General features: G+C 47.4%; 1 protein-coding gene and 1 long non-coding RNA gene across 25 annotated transcripts in view; one reads left to right on the forward strand and one right to left on the reverse strand.

The window, feature by feature from the left end:
• The window catches only part of LOC149128852 (uncharacterized), a 35290-nt gene extending 10319 nt beyond the window's left edge, over window positions 1–24971 (reverse strand). Inside the window, exons 1-6 of one of the 9 annotated variants that reach the window (XR_016211287.1) lie at window positions 23978–24971; window positions 23312–23661; window positions 22905–23028; window positions 18954–19023; window positions 16256–16643; window positions 8396–10071 (exon numbers count right to left, since the gene is read on the reverse strand). This is a non-coding gene — a long non-coding RNA (uncharacterized LOC149128852). Of the gene's footprint in view, window positions 1–54; window positions 6295–8395; window positions 10072–10199; window positions 14240–16255; window positions 16644–17192; window positions 18545–18953; window positions 19024–22904; window positions 23029–23311; window positions 23662–23977 lie in introns of those variants that run through there. The other 8 variants (XR_016211279.1, XR_016211278.1, XR_016211280.1 and 5 more) reach the window with 8 other exon arrangements.
• PALM2AKAP2 (PALM2 and AKAP2 fusion) overlaps window positions 1–25454 on the forward strand; it is a 593877-nt gene that overhangs the window by 497489 nt on the left and 70934 nt on the right. For 3 of the 16 annotated variants that reach the window (XM_089300053.1, XM_070047236.2, XM_089300248.1), the window contains exon 1: window positions 23450–23589. In XM_089300053.1, the coding sequence (XP_089156179.1) occupies window positions 23554–23589 (36 nt within the window). In that variant the 5' untranslated portion in view covers window positions 23450–23553. 16 annotated transcript variants of the gene reach the window in all.

Genomic DNA, 25454 nt, shown 5'->3' on the forward strand with positions numbered 1-25454 from the left:
ATGTTTTAGACAAGGCTAGGAACCAAAGTAGACTTATGACAAATAATGCCTTACAAAGTGTGCCTGGAGAATGCTGGCAGTAATCATCCCACAACTGGCTGCTGCAAACACTCAAATACAGGCTTTATGAGCAGTGCCTGCAAAGCAAGGACAGAGTTTGAACAGAGAAGAACAGAAGACAATAGGGGCATAAACGGGCAAACTTTGAACTTTTCACATGGGCCCATTTTCATCCACAAGTGGTGATCCAGCTTCTTTCAGAAGGGTACAACTTTGAAAAAAGCACTCATTTTTACATTGTTTTCAGTGATTTCAATCTTCCATAAGGGCAGCAACTCTTGAGGTTCATGTGAGTCTAAGCTGCTTCCTACTTCGACAGCTAGCCCCTACCCTGAGTGCCATATATAAGTTGTCGCATCTAACCTCACTCAGAACAGTCTCAGAAGGAGATACCATGAATAGGATTTTGTTGTTGCTGTTGTTACAGAGCAAACTGAGGCCTGGCGGTTTAGGGCAAGAGCACGTAGCCACTGGCAGCGCCAAAATTTGAATCACTCTTACCCGGCTTTTATAGACAGACACTTAGTCTTTTTAATTCTGTCTTGTTAGTACTTAATACAAAGTAAGCTTGCCTTATCCCTCCCTATGGCCGGGGGTATGACTCTTAAGTCCATGAAGAGCTTTCAAAAACCACACATGGCATTTTAAAACTTGTATAAATTAATTCTTGTCTCCAATTCTTCAACCTGTCTGGCTAACATAAAATTTAACTTCAGTAATTTTTGGAACACACTTAGCTTCTGCTTCTATCCAGGTCCTGAAGGTTTGGAAAGGTGCTAGGTTGTGGGATGGGAGCCATCCAACACCTGTGGTTCCCAGCACGTGTTGTGTTAGTTTGCTAGGGCTGTCATAGCAAAGGCCCATAGGCTGAGTGGCGTAAACACAGACATGTATTTTCTCCCAGGCTGGAAGACCACAGTCAAGGTGTGGGCAGGTTGGCTCCTTTGGAGCGTTGTGAGGAAGTCTTCTGTGCCAGCTTTCTCTCTCCCTGGCCTGTAGATGGCCATTTTTCCCCTAGTCTTTACGACATCTTTCCTCTCTGAAGTCTGTGGCCAAATATCCTTTTCTTTTTTAATATTTGTTATTTGAAAGGCAGAGTTACAGATAGACAGAGGTAGAAAGAGAGGTCTTCCATCTGCTGGTTCACTCCCCAAATGGCTGCAGGGGCCAGACCTGTGCCAATCCAAAGCCAGGAGCCAGGAGATCCTGAGTCTCCCATGTGGAGACTTGGGCAGAGGCCCAAGGACTTGGGCTGTCTTCTGCTGCTTTCCCAGGCCATGGCAGAGAGCTGGATCAGAAGTAGAGCAGCCAGGACTTGAACCGGCAGCTATATGGGATGCCGGCCCTCCAACTGGCAGCTTTACTTGCTGCACCACAGTGCCGGCCCCTAAATGTCCTCCTCTTATAAGGACAGCAGTCATTGGATTAGAATCTACCCTAAAGACCTCCCTTTAGGTGCAGGTGTTGGGCCTAGCAGTTAAGTCGCCAGTTAGAACACCTGTATCCTTCATTGAACTACCTGATTCCAGCTTGTTTGAGATGCAGAGCCTGGGCAGCAGTAGGTGATAGTGCAAGCTCTTGGGTTCCTGTCCCACATGTGGGGGACCTGCATTGAATTCCAAGCTCTAGGCTTCCGCCTAGTCCAGCCCCAGCCATTATGGGCATTTAGGGAGTGAACCAGCAGATGGGAGCTTGCTCTCTATCTATCCATCTCTCTCTGCCTCTTAAATAAATAACGAGTATTTTTTTTTAAAGGAAGATCTTTCATTTAATTATCTCTTTAAAGTCCCTATCTCCAAATCAGCTGACTCTCCATATCTGTGGATTCTGAATCTGCAGGCTCAACTAAGGGCAGATCAAAAATATTTGGGAAAAAAAAATGCATGTAAAAAGAACATATGCAGGCCAGTGCCGCGGCTCACTAGGCTAATCCTCCGCCTGTGGCGCTGGCACCCCGGGTTCTAGTCCTGGTCGGGGTACTGGATTCTGTCCTGGTTGCACCTCTTACAGTCCAGCTCTCTGCTGTGGCCCGGGAGTGCAGTGGAGGATGACCCAGGTCCTTGGGCCCTGCACCCGCATGGGAGACCAGGAGGAAGCACCTGGCTCCTAGCTTCGGATCGGCACAGTGCACCGGCTGCAATGCGCCGGCCGTAGCGGCCACTTGTGGGGTGAACCAACGGGAAAAGGAAGACCTTTCTCTCTAACTCTGCCTGTCAAAAAAAAATATGCAGACATTTTTCTTGTAATGCTCCATAAACTGTACAAAACAACTATTTACATAGTATATATATTGCATTATGTATTATAAGTAATGTAGAGAAGATTTAAAGAACAGGGAGGTTGTATGTGGAGGATGTGCAAATACCGACCACACCATTGCATATAAAGGACTTGATCGTCATGGATTTTTGCATTTACGGGGGATCCTGAGTCAGGTCCCCCACGATACTCAGGTACCCTGTACTGTGACTTTGAGATACTGAGGGAATTGGGGGAGGCAAACAATGAAGCCCATAACACGTGCCTGGTACTTTTGACTTTCTGTCCACACGATCAAGTTAGAGGCTCTGCTAGTCCATGCCAGCATGGGGCAGGATATGGGAATCTTTGGTAGTCTGGGAACCTGGTGCCTAGAATCCGAATCCTTCCTCTCTGGAGTCTCGCCAAGTCCTTTAGGAGCGTCCAGGGAAGACAGTAGCAACACCCAGGAGCGGAGAGAGAAAGGGCCCTTTCTGAACACCCTGCGTAGTCTTGTTCATGGTTTAGATTTTTACAGAAGTCAGGAGGAAGGAACCGTGACTGTAGATACCAGATGGCAGAAGCAAGCACTTCTGAGCCTGGCTGCCTACCTAAGGAGGAAAGAGAAAAGGTAAAAGAAGAAGACATTGCCTATGATTGGAAAAATGCTCATGGAGAGTGGGTTTTGAAAGTCAGACCTTACAGGGTGATGTGTTCTTTTTCCTCCAAGGCACATGTCTGGCTTCTCAGACCTCTGAGCCCAGCCCAGAGCTTGACCACACCTAGCAGTGAAATGCTTGGCTCGGAAAGTGTTGGAGGGCCCAAGAGTCCTATTCACTTGAAGAGCAACCCATGATCCAAGCCAGGGTGGTGAACGGTGTGCCCTCAGCTGAGGCCCCAGGCCTAGGATTGAAAGGAAAAGGTGTGAGTTGGACTTTTGTCTGCTGCCAGGGCAGCTGGCTGGCGCTGGGCCTGGGTGGCTCCTTCATTACCACACCTCTGTCATCAAAGGAATCCCGGGCGATCTCATGGCCCAGTGATGTTTCCTTTGCCAGTGGGTGCTGGCTCGGCACAGCTCCAAGGTGCAAACCATTGCCAGCCCCTGTATTTTTAGTGGCTCCGTGATGAGGGAAAGGAGAGAGTCTCAGACGTGTCTTCCTGGCATTCTGGTGCCATATACCAGCCTGCTCCCCAGGGCCAGCCTCTGGAGCAGGAAGCCATGCCTGCCGAGGTCTCAGACTTCGGTGTTTCCTCTGCTGCCACTATTGGAGAGATCCTGCTCCGAGGGTGACCTGTGGGTGGCCAGGCTGTGGAAACAGAGGTGGCAGCTTGTGTGGCCGGTCCCTGTAAGTGGATTTTGGTGTCACACCAGCAGGATGACTGGTAGAGGTCCAGTTCCTTGATGGGACAGCAGCAGGACTTCCGCTGACGGCCCCATGACAGACACCTGTTCTTCTAGCTTTTGCCATTTATAATAGTTTTATTTATTTATTTATTTATTTTTTTTTTTTTGGAAAGGCAGAGAAGCACACACAGAGAGACAGACCTCCCATCCACTGGTTCACTCCCCAAATGCCTGCCATGGCTAGGGCTGGCCCAGGGTGAAGCTGGGAGCTGAGAACTCAATCCGTGGCTCCCAAGTGGGTGGCAGGGATCCAGGTACTTGAGCCATCAGCTGCTGCCTCCCAGGGTGTGCATCACTGGAAGCTGGGATCAGAAGTGGAGCTGGAACCCGAACCCAGGCCCTCTGATGTGGGATGCAGACATCTTAAACCGTTATCTTCATCACTGCACCAACCGCTTGCCCTTCCCTTATTTTGAGGTTTAATTCTGATAAAATTTCCATTAAAAATTTGCCATCTTGAACTATTTTAAAGCATGCGGTTCTTAGGATTAAGCACAATTCACATGGTTGCACAACCATCACCGCCATCCATCAGGTCATGACAGAACCCTTTCATCCTGCAAATTACTGAAATTCTTCTAGCCATTAAACTGTAACTCCCTACACCCCTTCTCCAAGCACCGGCAACCACCACTCTATCTCCCATCTCTGGGAAGTCGTCTGCTGTAGGAACTCAGTGCAGTCACACAGCATTTGTATTGTGTGGCCAGCTTCTTTGACTATGCATAATGTCAGCAAGGTTTATCCATTCCCTGGCATGTGTCCAGACTTCCTTCCTTTGAAAGCTGAATAATATTCCACTGTGTGTGCCTTTCATATTTTTGTTAGCCATTTACCCATCAGTGGGTGCTGGAGTTACTTCTACCTTTTGTCTTGCCATTGCTTTTAGGATACAGCCCCTCGGTGAGGTCTTCAGAAGATAAGAGTACCCCAGCTCCCTCTTTCTGCCAAAGACACAAAGAACAAAATACGGAAAAGGAAGTTGAACAATACTCAGTTGAGGGTGTGTTTCAACAGCATAGTTGTGCATTTGCAAAGAAGCTTGTAGAGAGTGCAGATTCTGGAGCTGGGCAGCTCCAGCTCCAATTCTGGCTTTGTCGCTGACTGCCCGTGTTACGTTGGGTGCATGATTGACACTGTGAAAGCCTTGATTTCCTCATCTGGCTGTTGGAGGCATTTGGGGAGTAAACCAGCAGATGGAAGATTACTCTGTCTTCTGTGTGTGTGTGTGTGTGTGTGTGTGTGTGTGTGCCTTTGCTTTTCAAATAAATAAATAAATCTTTTTAAAAAATAAGATGGGTGCAATGCCTCCTGCAGTTGTTGGGGGGAGGGGTTAGATGAGAAAATGAAGGTAAAGGGTTCACCAGAGAGCCGGGCTCACGGGTGGCCCTCAGTACTTAAACAGTAAGCCATGGACCACCCACTACGTGTCGGTCACGTGCACTCTTTGTCAGTTCTTGTTCTTGTCCTCTGATCAGCCGCGCCAGTGTCTGTGTTTGCTGTAGGTCTGTGAGTAGTCAAGATCCCTATTCTGTCTGCCTCACTTCTCCTCCCTCTTCAGAGTCTGTTAGTGTCCACAAGTGACAAAGGTATTGTCCAGGCTTAGAGACTCACAATCAAGAAAAAGCTCTTCATTTGCTTTTATCAGAGAATTGATAATCAGAGTAAAAGTGACTCAGTGCTCTTATCACTGGGAAGGAAGGAGAATGACCGTTAGTCATCCTCACGTAGGCCAGCGCCTCTGACTGCCGAGGGAGGTGGCTTTCCCCCTCTCTGGACTGTAGGGAGAGTGGGGTGCCGGGCTGCAGTCCCTTGGGTGGACCCTGCTCTCATGGCTCTTCTTGGGGTAAGGGACTTCATATTTACACTATGTTCACCTTGGTGTTCGAGGTACTCTTTTTTTTTTTTTTTTTTCTAGTTATAATTAGGAAAAGGCCTTAAACTTCCAAGTACTTGAATTGTTTTGCTGAGTGCAACCTTTTGCTAATCAGCGTGCCCCGAGGCCTTCTGGAATGGGGGCTGGAGACACAGGATATGGCCTGTGCAGTATTGCGCCTGTTGGCTTGCTGTTTCCCTACCCGAGTTCATTGACTTCAAGGCAGTTGAATCCATTATTAGCCTGGAGAAAAAAAACATGTGAGTCTCCCTGACCCCAACAATAGATTTTTTTCTTAATGCATTGTACGTGGTCCTCTTTAAAAAACATGTGAGGGGGGTGGGTGTGAACAGAGGAATTTCCTCCTCCACCCAGCTGTTGCTAAGCTGTAAGCTAATATTGTGTGTGAGAGAAAACAGCAAAGGCTCAGCTTCCCTTGAGATGTTGCTTTGCATTTTGTTTACCGCTATGAGTGCAGATTTCCCTGCAAATGCCGGTTACACGGAGTGGTTTCCGGCTTCACCTTCTGAGGTTTGCAAGGATGAGTTCAAGGCTCCTCGGATACCTCCTGCAGGCTCTCTCTATGCCTCCTGTGTTATTCCAGTGTTGTCCACCAGCCTTTCGGATCCAGAATGTCTTTGGTGTTGACAGTGGCACAGTCTGGCCAAGTGGGGAAGGCATGTTGCTCTGCCTTCACGTTCATTTTCATATTTGCCTGTAAAAGCAAAAATGAAACTCGGAGGTTCATTTTGTCTAGTTAAATTTCGATGCTTTGCTTTTCACCCAGATCTCTTGAGAATGATAAGGTCGCCATGGTTGAAATACCACTTGTGTGGATCTTAGGCAAGTGAGGATTTAACAAGGGAGAAGTTTCCAGATTTTTTTTGGGGGGGGGGGTAAGTCCATAATTTTGAGAATCAGTAGAACTTGAGGCAGATGGAATCACGTGGCATGTATAATCCCTTTGGGCTTTATATGTTCCTTAAGTAAACTTTTGTGATGGATTAGTTAAGTAGAACGAAGTCTCCAGCAGATTGTACTTGGCTGATTTTGTGTTTTTTGTTCTTTTCCTGTTTTCTTGATTAGGCTTCTCTACCACCCATTTAAGGGGACAGCATGGAAATAAGGGGTTTGGGTCATGGCATAGTCCCAGGGGGAATGACATTGGGCTTGGAAGCACAGCCTACTAATAATGAGGTGCCATGGGAACTGCTTGCTCTGTTGGCTGGTTCTGGGCGTGGCCTGAGAGCTTTTGAGTGAGGGCAAGGTTAGTGCTTGGTTAAAAGGGAGCAGCTCTTCACATGGTTTGCTCCCCTCTAGTTCAATGAGGTGCCAGCAACAACTGAGCCATTCGTTGTTAGAGAGCAGGGTTGTTCACCAAGGGAGGGTCTCACAGTATGGCAAGGACAGTAGGAAGCAAAGCTGGTGTTTCTCAGGGACACCCTGACTCAATTTGCAAAATGTTGTATTTTCTGAAGCCAAAGAACAATCTACAAATTCACCACGGTCAAAGGTTACAGTGTCTAGAAGAAGAGGTTGTAGGCTAAGAGCCCAGCAAAGGAGGGGGGGCAGAAAATCAAGTTATTCTGCCTCTCAAAGCCTTGCTTTTGTAAACTGCATGATGGGGCTAATGGTAACCTATGATTAGCTTTGCTGTTAAGGAGTAATTGCAGTAATAAATCCAAAGTGGCTGATGCAGGCTAAGTCTTTAATACATCGATTTCTCATCTCCTGATCATTGCCCAGCAAATGAATTGACTGCAGATGAGTTTTCAAATCTACTGAATAGTTGAATGAATATTGAATGGTTTTCAAAACTATTGATAATGTTGTTTATGCATGCCTGTTACTTCAAAACATTTGTCCTGGGAACAGGAGAGACGTGTCCTCTGATGGTGAGACAGGTGCATTTCTAGTATGTTAAGGCCAGCGTGTCATCCCTGTGGCCTGTTGCTGAGGTTCCGTGTTCCAGAGGGAGCAGAGCGTTTGGCCGTCTCCTGGCGTGTGAGTCACTACATGATCTTGTGGACTTCTGCTGGTGCTAACATTAGATGGCGTGTGCATTTGCCTTTCGGCTTCTTAACTCTAAAAATGTGGGATACATGCCAGAACTGCAGACCGAGAGGTGCTGAGCAGTCTCCATATGGTCCCTGTTGCTCAGAGCCTTTGTCTTTTGGGGGACCACTGAGCTGGCACTAGCTAACACTACACCGAAGTGGCTCCCAGCAGTCACCCACATGCACCGGTTTCCACCTGGTCTGATTTGATCAGGAGTGAAGCAAACGTGATTCAGAGAGAGTTCGAGAACAACTTTTCCTTTGGTTGAATCATAATCAGGTGGCTGCTTCCGTGTTCCTGATGTCCCTTGATTAGCTCAAGGATGCCCACCCATTCTGGCACTGACTCATTCAGGGAGGCTGCTTGCTGGATGAACAGTGAGACCTGGGAGAGGAAGCAGGCTCCCCACCCAGTGGGTGGCCTGGTGACCTCCAGGCAGGGGAGGGAGCATGTGACTGGGACTCCTAGCAGAGCAACACTACTCAAAACCCACTGTGGAGACACCTTCACCTGCATTGCTACCCTCTTCTCCCGGGAGCCCACATCATCCAGTCCCATTTTGCACACGGGAAAACTGAGGCTCTGAGGTGAGTCTTGGTGAATGGCTCAAGGTCACGCACTTGACCTGGCAAAATTCCAGATGCACACAGGTCACCAAAGTTAGGAGGGGAGTGGGGAGACTTTCCCCTCGTACTTCAAATGTTTCCATATTATGGGTTGTCTGCAAAGAATATTGGCAACTTTAAAAATAACCATGGTTTTCAAAAACTAAAAATTCTGTTTATTATGTTTTTAACTATCATTCAAATTTCCAAAGATGAGAAAGGGACCTTTTGAGTTCTTCAGTCCGATGCTCTCAGTTTTATGGATCAGAAGACCCTTGTCATTTGGTCAATGTGACCAGCTGGGTGGTGGTGGAAAATCTATCTTGAAAGTTAACAGAGTACCTGGGATGACTCTGACTTAGAACGTCTTCAGCTGCCAGAGCTAACCCACATGACTCCAGGCTGGACCACTGGGAGGGGTCCTCCACTTTGGGGTCTGTGAGACTAAGGACCAGACATGGCACTACTTGGTGTCCCTGGGAGCCCGGGCATGTCAGCCTTCCTCTGTCCCTTCTGTTTCTCTGACTGTAATTGGGAATAATAACACTCACCTTGTAAGATTAGAATTCGAAATCAATGAACTTAGCGGAGCACACGCTGAACTTGCCGTTTTTGTAGGTCAGAGTGGCCAGAGACTGGGAATTTCATTTGGCTTAACCTAGTACAGAGGGTAACTGCTAGGAAGCCGGTAGATCTAACCAGGTCGTGCATAAAAGTAAAATCTTTGCAGGTGTTTCGGTTAGGTCTCCCATGTCTACTTTCTTCTCTCAAGGCTGTGATGAGCAGGAATAGAGCTCTGCATGCTGTTATTGTTAAGCAGGTGCCCTCTGACTCTGGAAAGCCTTCAGCTTACTTGTCAGCCACCTTAGCTCCTCAGAACCTGTGACGTCTTTGACGGTGCAGAGCTCGGCTCACTCTCTCCCAACCTGTTGCTGCCCAGCTGGCTGGGATGTGGCTCCTGAGACCCCTCCTTCCGGTTATCTTTCATTGACCATCAATTATTTTTAGCTTGAGAATCTTTGTGCATAAACTGCCCTGCTCACTGATAGAAAATGGGCACATTTTCGGATTACTTAGCACTGTCATTGTTTCTTGTGGGGCAGTTTCGGCTAAAACTTCATCTCTCAACTTCCCTTAGCCTAACGGTAGTATTGTCAATTGGTAAGACACTGGGGTGGGGCCGGGGTTTGGAGATGTTTGTGCTGTGTTGATTGCTGGTCCTAATGTACTGTTTCCATGACATGGTTATCAATAAACAAGATTGCCGTAAGTAAAAAAAAAAAAAAAATCTGGCTACTTATAATTTTCTTGCCATTAGATATTTATAGATAGTGCAGTCCATGAGTGTTAGTGAGATAGCGAAGGGTGGGTTATCAGATCATATTTTTCTTTTGCTTGGACTTTCCAATTTTTCTTTCTCACCAATTTTCTTTGCATGAATACAACTCCATACCCAGGGAAATAGCATGCATAAGACTGTGGGCAATCTGCAGACTCTTTGTGGGCAGAGGTAAGAGGCAGGAGGAAGTGGAAGAAAAAAAATAAGAAAATTTGCCTTCACCATTTTTCACGGGACTCTACTCAATTTCCTACCCCCAAAAGTAGCAGGTTAAGTCTTGTTTGTTTGATGTATTTTGAAATATTGAAAAAAAGGAAACTGACACTTAAGTGAAGCTGAACTCAATCTACAACTTCCTGTCCTACGTGGTAATATACATCTCTGTATACATTTTCAGGATTGATCGTGTTTCATTAAAACTGCAGATGCGTCTCCTCTATTTCACTTGTCTGCACAGTTTTATGATGAGGCATCTTATTAGTCTTGCCACCTAGATAAAAACAGGAAAATAAAGAAACGGAAAAGTCAGAAGAACAAATTCTACCACCTCCATGTGGCATGGCATTGGCTATTGACAGTACGGTCCTCTGAAAGAGTCAGGTACCATCCATTCATTCATTTATTTATTAAGACTTATTTTATTTATTTGAAAAATAGAGTTACAGAGAGAGAGGAGAGGTCTTCCATCCACTGGGTCACTCCCCAGATGGCTGCAACAGCTGGGGCTGGACCAGGCTGAAGCCAGGATCCTGAAACTCCATCCAGGTCTCCTACATGAGTGCAAGGAGCCTAAGTACTCGGACCATCTTCTTCTGCCTTCCTAGGTGCCTAAGCAGGGAGCTGGATCGGAAGTGGAGCAGCCAGGACGCAAAACAGCACTCACAGGGGATTCCTGCGTCACAGGCTATGGCTTAATCAGTGGCACCACGACACTGGCCCCAGGTGCTGTGCATTCAGATGTCCTATCAAGAAACCGTCTCTTAAGGCAAAAAGATGAGGACATTTTTGAAAAGTTTTGTCAGATTTCACCGAAATCGGGAGGCTGGATCCGGAGGTGGGCGCAGTGGCCCAGGGCCAGGGAGGGCTCGCTGGAGGGCAGCGGCAGTGAGGACAAGGAGGTGGTTAAGGTTAAAGGTCCTTCCTTGACCTTTCCTTCGACCCCTCCCTGGCTCTGTCCCCATCCTTCCTCCTTTTGTCTTTCCCCCCACTGTGAGGGCGAGATTCCACCGCAGCCTTCAAGGGCTGGCACTTACATGATGCTCTTGGATTTACCAAGTAAATTCTCGCTTCTCGCAAGCAGTGATTCATGAACTGGGGGACCCAGGAGAGAAGGACGATGGGTTGTCCAGCGTGGTGGACAGAGGACTCATTGCCACAGAGCTCTTTGCACCTGCACTCCAGGGCCAGGTGGGCTAACGTAGCCTCTCAGAAGCCCACGAGGAGCCCCTGCCCACCATGGCTTGGAATGGATGGGTCACTCTAGGCCAGAGTTGGGCCTGAGAGCAATTCCTTGTCCTGTGTCCTGCGGCAGCCCTGAGAATGCAGCAAGCTTGCTGTCCCCTCCTTCCTTGCCTAGTTTTGCTTGTCCGCTCCATTTCGGTTCTTGCAAGAGGATCATTTCATCAGAAAAATGGACATCCGAGGTGCTGACAGACGAGAAATGCGTCACTGTATAATTTTAGAAGCTTCACACAGCACCAGACCCACACAGGTACGTGTTGCCTGAGGGGAGGTGCTGACCAGTGTGCTTGGCAGGTAGAGACAGGACGGTGGTCACATCCGCCTGTGCGTTTCTCTTGGGGTAAGCTCATCGCGCGTGCTCAAGCACAGGAGGAGTCTTGTGCGCGAAGCCCTGAAGCTGTGTCTGCGTGCAGGTCCACGCTAACGAGCGAGTCTGAGTCCCGGCCAGAGTGCGTCACTCCTGCCCTTGTGTTTTCAGACAACACAAAGCCTTCGGGACAGGGAGGCTGCAGGTCGCTGTCCTGCGGGAGCTCCCGGGAGAACTCTCAGCTGGCACGCGTGACGCGAGCCTCGTGACCTGAGAGTCGCCGTGGCTGACGGCTTTGATGGTTCTGCAAAGACCTGAGGCCCTTCTGTGTCACACCTCTGTATGGGATCTGCACACTCAGGCCTGAGTCAGCCTGGCCTGCTGTTTAAGTTACAAACATGACAGTTCAAATGAGTCAGGAACGTGTTTTAGATGCCAACTCTGAGCATATCACTAGAAGACAAATCGTATTTATTTTTGAAAATTTGCCCAGGGATGGTAGGTTGCACATCTAAATGTCACCCCTTCTTGTAACTTGTGCAAATAAAAGTACATTTATCTTTGGAGAACTGCACTTCTAGCTTATAGGAATTCTCCCCCAAAAACCTTTTCTCTGTGCAAATTCTGGGAAAATCATTTTAGAGGTACTGTATTTTGTTTTCTCCCTCCTTCCCTTCCTCCCTCTCTCCCTCCCTCCCTTCCTGCCTGTCTGCTTGCCTTCCTCTTTTAAATTTCTTTCTTTCTTTTTTTTTTTAAAGACAGAGAGAGAAAGACATTTTTCTACCCACTGGTTTGCTTCCCAGATGCCCAGGCTAGCTGGGGTTAGGCCAGGTGGAAGCCCAGGAGCCTGGGACTCTATCCAAGTCTCCCACGTGGCTGGCAAGGACCCAAGTACTTGAGTCGACCACCTGCTGCTTCCTCAGGTGCGTGCTAGCAGGAAGCTGGAAGCGAGAGTGGAGCTGGGACTCAAACCAAGCAACTCTGATTCAGGGTGCTGGTGTCCCAAGCTGTATCTTAACTACTGCACTAAACTCTCATCCCTGAGGTACTGTGCTTCTTAAAGGTAACTAACATATATATTATGAAGAGCTCTTAGTTTTTTTTTTTTTTGGGGGGGGGGTACAGGCTGAATATTGATCACTATTTAGCATTAAAATTTTCCTATATTGTTCCACCAGGATGTTTATACAGCTTCTTGTGTCTCCTCTACAAAATTATAAATTAATTGCAAAGGGATCATAGTAACTTCACAGTGGAGAAACTTGGCAGACATGGCCCTAACCAAATGTTCAAACTCAGTACCAGCAGTGATTGGACCAATGGGCATTGTGTGCCATTTGAGAAGGCACTCAGAGAAGAATTACAATATCTGCACTCTAATTTACAAACTGTAATATTCCCATATAAATACCTAACTTAGATCTAATTATGAGGAAATAGCAGGCAATCCCAAATTGAGGGACAAGATAACGGGTCTGTAACCTTTAAAAGTGTCAGGGTCGTGAAAGACACAGAAGACTATGTCCCAGATTGAAGGAGACCGGAGACATGAGAATGATGGGACCCAGGATTGGACCATTTTGCTGGCAAGAACTTCACTGGGACAACTGTTGGAATTTGCATGGGGTCTGTGGTTTAGATGGTACAATTCTGTCCATGCCAATTCCAAGATTTTGAGGCTTGGACTTTAGTTAGGTAGGAAAATGTCTTTATTTTTACGAATTGTACATTGAAGTATTAGTAACAATGGGGCACTATGTGTGCAGCTGCCTCCAGAGGTTCTAAAAAAATCATATACACACACACGCACACACGCACACACATACTGTATAGTATTCTAATTTTTGGAACAGAAAATGTTATAAGAAATGAATTGGAAGAACATGCTTTTGGGTATAGGCACAGTTATTTAAGCTGGCAAATTATTGTTTAATGAATTCTGCAAGTTGGCAGTCTTGAGACAATTCTGCCTGAAGCTTGGAGTGCCAGCTTTCTCCTGTACTGAGTCCCTAGTCTCCCGCTGCCCTTCTGAGATTTGGGTGGAAAAGTAATTTCACTAATACGATGTTGCTGCTGCTATAAACAGGATTTAATTTGTTTAGGGCCCAGCTGTTTCATGTTCAAATTCCATTGACTTGAAATACCAAGTTAGTGCATAAGAAGTGTTGGAAGATTGACTCAGATGTTTATCTGATTCGTAAAACTGTATAATTTTCTCTACTATTTCCCCTTTGCACTTGATTATAAAAATAATGTGCAAAGTAGATTTTTAAAATTATAAAAATAATTTTTTAAAAAAGAACCCTACAAACAGAATCTCACCACTCAGAAACAACACACACTTGGTGACAGTTAGGCTTCTTTCTTTCTAAAATGTAATCTTTATACCTCCTCATTCTTGAGGCGTCCTGCTGAGTGTGGCATCTTGGGGTCCTAATGCTTTCACTCACTCTAGCGTAAGCATTTTCCCAATGTAGTAGAATGTCGGATATGGATTTTAGCTTTTTTGTTTTGACATCATTTTAAGGTTACTGAAGAGTTGTGAGAGTTGTACAAGGGTCAGGTGTTTGACCTAGTGATTAAGACGTCCCTGTCCCAGTTTGGTGCCTGGGTTCTGTTCCTAGCTCCACTTCTTCTTGCCTCCAGCTTCCTGCCGGTGCAGACCATGGGAGGCAGAGGGGATAGTTCGGTTAATTGGGTTCTTACCACCCTCATGAGAGACCCAGAAGGGGTGAGTATTTGCACAGTGGTTACAATGCCATTTGGGCCACTTACATCCCATGTCTGAGCGCCTGGGTTCCAGTTCTGGCTCTGCTTCCAAGTCTAGCTTCCCGCTGATGCACGCCCTGGGAGGCAGCAGCTGTGGTCCCAGTACTCAGGTCCCTGCCACCTGTGTGGGAGACCCCAGTTGAGCTCCCAGCTTCTGCTTTGGTTTGAACCAGAATCTGGCTATTGTGAGCATTTGGGAACTGAACCAAGAGATGGAAGATGATTTTTGTCTCTCTTCGCCTATCAAATAAGATGACAATTTAAAAAAATAATAATGCAAGGAATTTTTGTATTCCCTTCACCATTCTCATATTTGCTTCCATTCTCTTCATAGATATGTATATTACATATCTCTGTATAGTGAATATTATAGATGTATATTATAATTTTCCATTTTTAGAAAATTTTATTCACTTATTTGAGAGAGGGAGACAGAAAGAGCTTGCGTCTACAGATTCAATCCCCAAATGCCCACAGTGGCTGGGACTGGACCAGACCAAGGCCAGGAGCCAAGAAGTCAATTCAGGTTCCCAGGCCAATATAATTTTTTATGAAGCATTTAAAAGTAAGTTGTAGATACATACCCCTTTCTATTTATACAGCCACAACAGTGATATAAAGTTCAGGAAATTTGACATGAATCACCACTATCTAATATAAACGTTATTTAAAATTTTGCCAGCTTTCTCCAAAATACACTTACTAGCACTTTTTTTTTTTTTTTTGGCTTTTTGACCCCAATCAGGGTCCAGTGCAGAATCCCACCCTGTGATCTCCATGTTCTGTCTCTCCGGCCTGCCCTGGCTGGAATTCCTCAATGGCTCAGGGGTCTTTGTGAGAAGCCCAGGCCGGCTGTTTTGTCCCCTGTGCCTGCATGTAAATTTGTCTGTTTTCCACACATTGTCTTTAGTGGCTACTAAACAGTCCACTGAATTTTACCTAACAGCTTACGCTGCATGATTTAAGTGGCTTCAGTCTTTGCCTGTATAAACAATGCTGCCATGAACATCCTTATCCTGATGTTTTTGTTACGTATCCATGATTATCTCCCTTTGACAGAAACCTGGAAGTAGAAATCCTGGGTAGTTTGGCATAGCTCTAGAGACCTCTGAGACATATTTTCAGATTGCTTTTGAGAGGGTAAAACTGGCAATAATACAATCTTACAGGTTGCTGCATTATACTCCATTTTGGAGAGAGTAGTATTAAACAGAAACCTATGGACTGTCTCCTTTGATGATATTATATCTTGAGTTTTCTCTGGCAGGTGTACTTTATTCAGCAAAGATGGGAATTTCTCAGATTATGCACCCATCATGTTCAGAAGTGTGCAGCAGACAGGATGGCAGGGGCCACCTCTGACTTGTGTGTTGAGCCACTTTTTGTGGGCTGCTTAGTAAACTGACATTGACCTTGGCACCTGTCATGATCAGATTACTCCATTGTTGCTTGGGGCTCCCTTTTACCTTTTTTTTTTTTTTTTTTTTTGCCAGCTGCAGGGTGAATTTTTATGAAGTCATATATTCCTCTATTTTTTAAAAATGACTTTTATTTAGCACCTGTGATTTTTTTTTAAATTTGCTTTGTTTCACTTGTTCTGAAGTGATATTAAAAGCAGGTTGTGGGGCCAATGTTGTAGCATAGAGGGTTAAGCCACCCTCTGGGATACTGGCATCTCATATGGGCACTGGTTTGAGTCCCAGCTGCTCCACTTCTGATCCAGCTCCCTGCAAATGGCCTGGGAAAAGCAGTGGAAGATGGCACAGGTACTTGGGCCCCTGACACCCATGTGGGAGACCAGAAGAAGTTCCTGGTTTCTGGCTTCATCCTGGCCCAACCCTGGCCATTGTGACCATCTGGGGAGTGAGTGAATCAGTGGATGGAAGACCTCTCTGTCTGTCCCTCTCCATCTCCCTCCCTCTCTGTAACTCTCTGCAATAAAAAAATAAAATTTTAAAAAGTGGGTTGGGGGGCCAAAAAAGCTTTTATCTCCAAATATATATTAAAAATATTTTCAGATAGTCTCTGTGTATATATATATATATATATATATATATCAGTTTGCTGTTTTATTTTCATTCTCTTGCACTGAGGATACTTAATACAAGCCTTTGTTTTAATTAGGAAGATATCTCACCTGCACTGCACGGCTGTTGACTCCCACAGTTAACGTTTATTCTTCGCAGCGTAAACAAGCTGCCCTGTAATCTAGACAGGAATCAGCTTGTGGAGCCGCTGGTGGGCTTGCTCCAAGAACCTTCCTCATGGAAGGAAATGGCAGGGGCGGCCTCCCGACCCTTAGGCTGAAGGACCTTAGGCTGAAGGACCTTAGGCTGAAGGACGTTTGGCTCTGCTTTGCCCACGAGGAGGACGGCCAGCCAGAGCCGCCGCGGGGAGCATCTTCACTTAGGACATTCGGTGATGAATTGGAGGTGCTGCCGTGGGCATTTCAGCCTGGGCTGCATAAAGATGTTTTCTTTCAGAAGTCGGGCTCTGTGGTCTTCAATGATTTATTCTGCATTAGCCTGGCAAGAAATACATTTCCCAGGTGCGGGCTTGGTGGAGTGCCCCCGTGTGTCCCGGCTGTGCTGTGCAGTGGATGTGGACTGGAAGTACTTGTATCTTTCTGACGTACAGCGGGGAGTGAGGACGTGCAGTGTACTTTCATCTTAGAGTTGAGATAGGAAGTTAGTTCTAATTCCTCCCGAGTATTTTTTAAAGATAGGAAATGTTTTAAAAAAGATTTATTTGTTGGGGCTGGCGCTGTGGCATAGGGGGTAAAGCCGCTGCCTGCAGTGCCGGCATCCCATATGTGCGCTGGTTTGAGTCCTGGCTGCTGCTCTTCCGACCCAGCTCTCTGCTATGGCCTGGGAAGGCAGTAGAAGATGGCCCAAGTCCTTGGGCCCCTGCACCTGTGTAGGAGACTCAGAAGAAGCTCCTGGCTCCTGGCTTTGGATCGGCGCAGCTCCAGCCGTTATGGCCAATTGGGGAGTGAACCAGCGGATGGAAGACTTCTCTGTCTCTCTCTGCCTCTGCCCTCCTGTAACTCTGCCTTTCAAATAAATAAATTAATCTTTTAAAAAATTTATTTGTTTCTTTGGAAGGCAGAGAGAAAGAGCTCTTCCAGTCGCAGATTCCCTTCCCAAAAGGCCACAACCCACTGGGCCATGATGCCTGGCCCACCTCTGCCATTGGAGGGTGAAACAACGGCTAAAGGAAGACCTTTCTCTCTGTCTCTCTCTCTCACTGTCCACTCTGCCTGTAAAAAAAAAAAAAAAAAAAAAAAAAACACATGTTTAAAGGGACTCCAATCAGGAGGAAGAGGCACTTCTTCAATTTATTAGTGTGCTTTGGGGTCTTGCACAAAGAAAGATTTCAGTAAATGGGAGAAGGTGATTTTTTTGATGCTTCATTTTCTAGAGTCTTCTAGAAAATGTGTAGTTTGGAAAAATAAATGTGTTCAAGTTGAAGGTTTTCCTCTCTGCAAAGTGATGAACCCAAGATATTTTTCGTAGGACAAAAAAAATTCACAACTCACCCCGGAGCATTTCATTGGCAATTATCTTTGTTTATGTTTTGGAGTGGACATTGTCAAAAAGACAGGGAAAGGCAGGGCCCAGAACTGCGGCTTGTGAGTTGCCTATAATCACGTATTCCTTTTTTAGGAGTCTGTTTGTCTTAGTGGGTCGTGTTCTTAAAATAGAACATCCCACATCTGCTCTCTGGCTCAGCAGGGTTCAGTGTTGCGTTTACTGCTTGGGCCAACCTTCTATGAAGGTGACCATGGCACAGCAAATCCCGGGGCTGAGAGGACCCTGGAGGGGTGGGAAATCCAGACCCCAGCACCGCCTTCCTCAGGGGTCTTTCCACCAAGACCAGTCCTCAGTCTCCAGTGGTAGACCAGCCCAAGCCAAAGGAGTTCCTCCTGCTTTCCTGTCTACTTTCCTGGATTTTTTTTTTTTTAGGTTTAGTTATTTATTTACTTGAAAATCAGAGTTACACAGAGAGAGAAGGAGAGGCAGAGGGAGAGAGGTCTTCCATCCACTGGTTCACTCCCCAGTTGGCCGCAACGGCCAGAGCTGTGCCGATCTGAAACCAGGAGCCAGAAGCTGCTTTCGGGTCTCCCATGCGGGCGCAGGGGCCCAAGGACTTGTGCCATCTTCCACTGCTTTCCCAGGTCATAGCAGAGAGCTGAATCAGAAATGGAGCAGCTGAGACTAGAACTGGCGCCCATATGGGATGCCAGCAGTGCAGGTGGCAGCCCCACCAGGGCTCCTCTTACTGGGCCCAGAGGCTCTGGACAGTGCCTGTTTCCGGTGAGGCTACTGCTTCTCTGAGAGACCTGGGGTAGGGCTGTCCTGCTCAACCAGTCCCCAGTCCCCGAAGCCTTCTTGATGCAGCTGGGGACCAACACTCTGCCAGAGGCCTTCAAAAAGTTCAGAGAAAATTGCACGTTATGAACAAACATTGAGTGGATTTCAGAATGTTTTTCTACCAAAATAAACTTCTTTTTTTCACGTTCGTCTATTTTCATCTCCTCGAAAGGCAGAGAAAGAGAGAGAGAGATTTTCCATCTGCTCATTCACTCCCTAAATGCCTGCAACAGCCAGGACTGGGCCAGGCTGAAGCCCAGAGCTTTGAACTCCATCTGGGCCTCCCACGTGGATGGCAGGGGTCCAGGCCCTTGGGTCATCACCTGCTGCCTCCCAGGGCGCATTAGCAGGGAGCTGGATCTGAAGCAGAGGAGCTAGAACTGGGTTGGCATTCTGATATAGGATGTGGACATCCCCAGCAGTTGCTTAAGCTGCTACACCATAATGCCAGGCTAAACGTACCTTTTAATTCCATTCTCCATGAAGTACGCTTCGATTTCTTAGGTCATTGGTTTACAAAATTCACATGATCCTAAAAATAAACACATTGAAGAAAAATTAACTGAATTTTCCGAGGAAAATAAAAATACTGGGAAGACAAGAAGAGGGGAACTTGATGGATAATGCTGATAAAAAAACATAACCTAAATACTTTATTTAGGAAAGCATAGTAAATTCCATAGAAGATAACTACAGAAGAGTTAGAACTTGTGTAAGACTGAGAAGTACAAGGGTGGGATGACTGTTTGATAGTGTGACCCTTACAGCTACTTGGATTTAAAAAGTATGTGCGTGCCATATGCATTTGTATGCACTGGAGGTAATGATTAATTGGAATATAAAAAATCTCTGTGTGTAGCTGTCTGGACAGGATACCAGGTCTTCATCTTGTTAAGAAATGTGTTTATTGGCTGGTGCCGCTGCTCAATAGGCTAATCCTCTGCCTGCGGCGCCGGCACACCGGGTTCTAGTCCCGGTCGGGGCGCCAGATTCTGTCCTGGTTGCCCCTCTTCCAGGCCAGCTCTCTGCTGTGGCCAGGGAGTGCAGTGGAGGATGGCCCAAGTGCTTGGGCCCTGCACCCGCATGGGAGACCAGGAGAAGCACCTGGCTCCTGGCTTCGGATCAGCGCGGTGCGCTGGCCGTGGCGGCCATTGGAGGGTGAACCAATGGCAAAGGAAGACCTTTCTCTCTGTCTCTCTCTCTCTCTCTCACTGTCTACTCTGCCTGTCAAAAGAAAAAAGAAGAAAAAAAAAATGTTTATTACTGTGATTTTTGAAGGAGATGCTAACTGAGGGATCTGTGAGAGTACCGGAGCAAACAATAGGCACTAAATGTTTGCTGTATTTGAATCTAAATTGTGCTTGACCAGACACCGCCCCCCCCCCCCCCCCCCCCGCCCTGCATAGGGATAGCTCCATGAAAAGCTGCCCAGAATGACTTGGCCACCATTGGCTGCCTTTCCAAGGTGGCATTTCCTGGTGTGGCTCCATTGCTTAATGCAGCTGTACCCCAGGGGCCTTGGGTCATGACCCCACAGACAGGTGCACCTGTGTGTGTGGGCGATTGCACAGGCAGTGGCTTGTTAACATAGGCTAAATGACGTGACCGTATCAGCCCGGCTCTGGCAGCCATCTGACTGGGCCTGGCTGATGCCTCCAGGCCTCTGGACCGGGAGGCCGTATTTTCCACCCCTGTGCTGCATAATGCATTCGTCTCAAGTGTGATGCTCCTTCCCAGTTGCTTCACCACCAGGACATGGCTGGGGTCGTGAAGATCATTAAAAGCCAGGTAATCGTTTCATCCGTCTTAAAGCTGCCTAAGAAGAAGACTGTCGGTCCTTGGCCTTCCAGGCCTGGGTGACCTGAGACCCATTGCTCTGCCCTCTGTCCTGCCACTCCTGTGAAACCCAGTGCTTGGAGTTGGCCATAAACACGATGTCACTTCACTTCTCCACGTCCTTGCTCCTGCTGTTCTCCCTGCTTGCGATAGCCGGTCCCCACCCCCAGCCCATGCCAGCCCTTCTGTCTAGCGTGGCTCGCTCTCCTTTGCTGAAAGCCTCATCCACCAGCTCTCCCTCCAGGAAGCCCTCCTTGGCCACCCTGGCCGAGGGAGGTGTCCTCTTGTAGGTCAGGCCAACCCAAGGTCCCGGAACAAATGTGTCATCTGGATACTGCTGATGTCTCTGCCAAGAGGTGGGGCTTCCCAGGGGGCCGGAGGACCTTGTCTGTCCTGGTCACTGCCCCGTGCCTCTTGCTTGACACAGCTCGTTCCCAGGCCGGCAGGGTCTTGGCCATTTGTTCAGAGGTGGCTCTAACCCACTCCTGCTACAGGAATCCTAAGGCATGGCTTCTGGGTCTCCAACCTCAGGATCCGAGTTTGGAGGCACCTTCACCTCCTGGCAGAGTTGGAAGCTGTGAGCGAGCTGCGGGCCTGGTTCCTTGGGGCAGAGTGCTGATGGAAGCCGTTCAGTAGCCAGGCTGCCTGGGGGGGTGGTCTCTCCGTTTCTTCCATCCCTTCCCGGAAGCAGTGGGGCCAAGTGAATGAATTCATGCGTCGGTCATTCCAGCTATGTCCTAAGTGTCAGCCGTATGCCAGGCAGTGCGCTGGGTCGGTGGGAGACAGCCATGAGTAAGACCTCAGGGACCTTGCATCTTAGCAGAGGGACACAGACACAATCATTGCAGGCGGTGCCAAGTACAGAGAAGGAAGAAGATTGAGCATGGGGTGAGGAGGCTACTTAAAGGCAATGAGCAGGGGAGGGCTTCTCGGAGGAAGCAGCATTTGTGCTGAGGCCTGAATGATCAAAAAAAAAAAAGAAGTGCTGCACAAATGAAGAGCTGTAGCTGTAGCAACCGAGGTGGTCTCATTGACCACGTGTAGCTATTTAGATTTGCACTTAAATTAGATACAATTTGAAAAATCAAGTGCTCAGTTACACTAGGCACTTTCAAGGAGCCAATACCAACATGTGATTTCTGGCTACCAGCATGGACAGTGCAGGGACAGAACATTTCCATCATCGCCGAAAAGTTCTCTTAGGCAGTGCTCAAGTAAGGAAAGATCACCTAGGGAAGAGGGAGCAGCAGATATGCAAAGGCCCTGGGGCAGGACCAGACTGGCCCGTGAAAGGCAGGTGTGGCTGTAGGATGGGGAGCGGTAGGGAGGGAAGGCATTGGTGAGGCTGGTGTGGGAAGCAGGTCAGAAAGGAAAATCAGATGAGTTGTTGAATCGTGGATGCGTTCATGAGACTGCCTCCTCAGATTCCCTTTGTTGAAATGGGGCTGAGGGGCTGGTGCTCTGGTGCAGTGGGTTAAAGCCCCGGCCTGCAGCACTGGCATCCCATATAGGCGCCGGTTCGAGTCCCGACTATTCCACTTCTGATCCAGTTCTCTGCTGTGGCCTGGGAAAGCAGTAGAAGATGGCCCAAGTGCTTGGGCCCCTGCACCCATGTGGGAGACCCAGAAGAAGCTCCTGGTTCCTGGCTTCAGATCGGCACAGCTCTGGCCATTGTGGTCATTTGGGGAGTGAACCAGAGAATGGAAGACCTCTCTCTCTCTCTCTCTCTCTCTCTCTCTCTCTGGCTCTACCTCTCCCTGTAACTCTGTCTTTCAAATAAATAAAATAAATCTTAAAAAAAAAAAAAAGAAATGGGGGCTGAAGCTATGACTGGATGTGGCTGATTACATACTTTAAAAGATTTTCTTATTTATTTGAAAGGCAGAGTAACAGATCTAGAGAGAGGTAGAGAGAGAATTTTCCAAATTGCTGGTCCTCTCCATAAATGGTTACAATGATGGGGCTTGGCCAGGTCAGAGTTTGGGAACCTGGAACTATATCTGGTCTCCCACATGGGCATCAGGGGCCTAAGGACTTGAGCTGTTTTCACTTGAACTGCTTTCCTAGGTGCATTAACAGGGAGCTGGATCGGAAATGGAGTAGCCAGGACTCGAACCCTGGGCTCATATGGGATGGAATGCTGGTGTCACAGGTGATGGCTTAACCCGCTGTACCACAATGCCGGCCCCTGATTGGATGTTTATTAGCAGAATGAAAATGATCTCTATGGACAATAGAAAGCATGTAAAAAGCAGCAGAAATAAGACCTCCATTGATGAGTTGGATATGGATGCCGTAAGTCCTGAGCTGGAGGTAAATGATGGACAGCTCCCCTGGCCAGAACGAGGTCACGAGGTTTCCCCCCCAGGTCCTTAGAAGCAAAGAGCCAGTCCTCCCAGCCAGTGCCAGGAGCATAATTTCCCCATGTTTGTATCCCAAATCTCTTAAAAATAGGCCAGGGTAAGCCAGTTCTTCCTGAATACAGTTCTCAGTAGGATTTTGACTCGTGTCTAGGAGGCGGGGGTTATGTGCTTGTCATCCCGTATCACTTTCCCCAGATGCCGGGCCCTTTCGCACCTGCTGCTTTGCCAAACAGGTTTTCTTCCTCTCCTGTGAAGGTGCCTTTGTCTGAACCAATAGAGTTACTTCTCTCCACTGTAAACACAGTCCAGTGACTCTTCCTTGTTGCAGAGGGTCACAGCTTTACAGGAGGGGAAAAACAAAGTCTTAAAAAGGTCACTGGCTGGCGTTTATGTTACAAAGTAAAATCATCGCGGCTTAATAAAAGATACAAGAGCTGAGCCCAGCTGACACCAGGCTTCTTATCCCATTCCACTTGAATTCAGCCAACTGCAGCTAGCACTTGTTGAATCATAACTGATCTGATAAAATGTAATCTGATCATTGCTAGCTGTGTAAAAATAAATACACTCGACTCCCGTTTCGTTTGCCCTTGGAGGCCCTAACATGGTTCCAAACCGTACCTTTGAATCGGAGAAGTCGGGCCGGTTCACGTTGCACAGTGTCTGCTTCCTGGGGCAGCGTCCGCCAGGTACGAGCTCACACAGGGGCGGGATGCAGGTTCACCGCCGCTTCCCCTGAAACGCTGTGACCCGGCTTGGGGCCGTGTCCTTCCCTCGGCGCTCCAGCGGAAGAAAGGAAGACGGGGCAAGCCGTCGGAGCAGCCGGTTCGCAAGCTCAGGTGTAAGTGAGGCAGGCCGAAGTCATGATTGCCACCTGGATGCTGTTCTCCCTGTTCACGGTAGGTGTGAGGCTTGTTGGTCCTGTGGCGCTCTGCTGCTTGCCGCCTGGGGTGCCTGCTCCGTGCCTTAGACTCAGAAAGACACATTTCCTCTTTATTCTTTAGGATCATGATACAAACATAGTTTTCGAGCTCAAGACTTTAAGCCACCCAGAAAGAGAGGGGGGCGGGGATCCACGTCCTTGACATTTCCTGCTCTGGAAAGCGCTTTGCTCTTCTTAATGAATACGTCCTAAAGAATAGATCTAGGGTTGCAAAAATCGGCCCGCATCCCGGTTGTACAGTAAATGACTTCTCTCTCCCTCTTGGTTACTCTAATACTTTAGCACTTGGATCTTATCTAACACTTTTTCTTTTCTGGGAAGCCCGGCCTCAACTGCATATTTACCTGTTGATTTAATGCTGTCACGATGTCTCGACCAGCGAGTAATGAATTCACACGCATTGGCGGGCACCTTAGGGAGCAGGCAGCTCTCAAGCTGGGGCCTGTGTGAGAGGTGCATGGGCCTGGCTTTTCCATCTGGACAGAGTATTTGCCCTTGACCTTGAGCATGCTGGCAGGGTGGATAGGCATAGGGAAAGCCAACGGATGTCCTTCTTAGGGTTTGAAAACAATTCCCCTTGAGGCCCTCTTCTGGCCAGGCACTCTGTACCTCTTAAGGGGGGTGGGGGCGGTTTTGTGTTTGTATTACTTCCCCTAGCCCATGTAAAAGAGTCGGCTGGATAACTGGGCGGTTCCGTCTGTGTCCGTCTCGTGACTGCAGTAGTGAAAGGCAGGGAGCCATACTCGTGAACTTGAATTCAAGTCCGCAAAGACCAAGTATTGTCCACGCTCACCATGGACTGTTAAAAGAACAGCCTCTTAACTCCAGAGAGAATTTCTTCTTTAGACTCATACTCTTTCAGATTTCCATGTGCCACTTTATAAAGGACCTGGTTCGTGTTGCTTTTTGGATCCCAGACGGTTTTGTGGTGTGTGTTTGTGTGATAGACTTTTAAAACCCTTGCTTAGGGTGTATTTGTTTTTCATTTGCATTCAGGAAAAGTCGCTCTTTTTGGACAGATGCTTACTATTTTACTATTGAGGGAATATCGCCACAATCAGGAGACCGCATATATTTTGTTTTGAGTTTCTGTTGGCAGTATGGGCCAAGTTTGCTATTACTGTGAGGATGGGGCCAAGGCATTTTGTTACAAACAGCACAGCACCGTCTGAGGCTTTTCATGCACCTGGCTGAGTGAGGTGCCACCAGCAAGGTGTAATTTGTTGAGCCTTTTTTCAAAAAGAGTTGTGAGTGGGAAAATGATGGTCTGATTAGCTTCTTAGTATTTTAATTAATGACTGTAGCATGGTGTGATGTAGTTTGCTATGTGTAAAAATAAAACTGAGGGAATGTGTAATAAATATCAAAATTAGTAAAAGTAATATGTGGAAAGTGTAGAAAACCCATTTTCTGCAATGTAGATTTTTTTTAAAATGTAAACTTAGTTCTGTGTGATTTTAGCAGAGCTAAAATGCTGCTAGAAGCAAGGAGTGCATAACTGAAACTGGCTTAAGAAGAGGAATCTCATGGCTCCCGTCCTGAAAGGTGTGGAGATGGACTTCAGGCATGGTGGGATGCAGGAGCTGGACTGGCATTCCCCACGTGACTCCTTCTCTGCTCGGTTGTGTTTCCTTCTGTGTTGGTTCCAGTGTCTGGTGGGCGTTTTTCGCTTGGGTGACTGACAGCAGCTTCAAGCTGTTAACTTCATTTCTCAGTTCCTCCCCCTTCCCACCACTGGAGTCTCACTGGCTCTGATTGGTTCTCCTGCTCCTGTGGCTGTAGGGGCGGGGACTGAGGATTTGATTGGCCAGGCTTGGGCCA

The sequence above is a fragment of the Oryctolagus cuniculus genome, chromosome 1 (genome assembly GCF_051225735.1).
Source record: "Oryctolagus cuniculus isolate XC-2025 breed Fujian yellow rabbit chromosome 1, ASM5122573v1, whole genome shotgun sequence".
NCBI lineage: Eukaryota > Metazoa > Chordata > Mammalia > Lagomorpha > Leporidae > Oryctolagus > Oryctolagus cuniculus.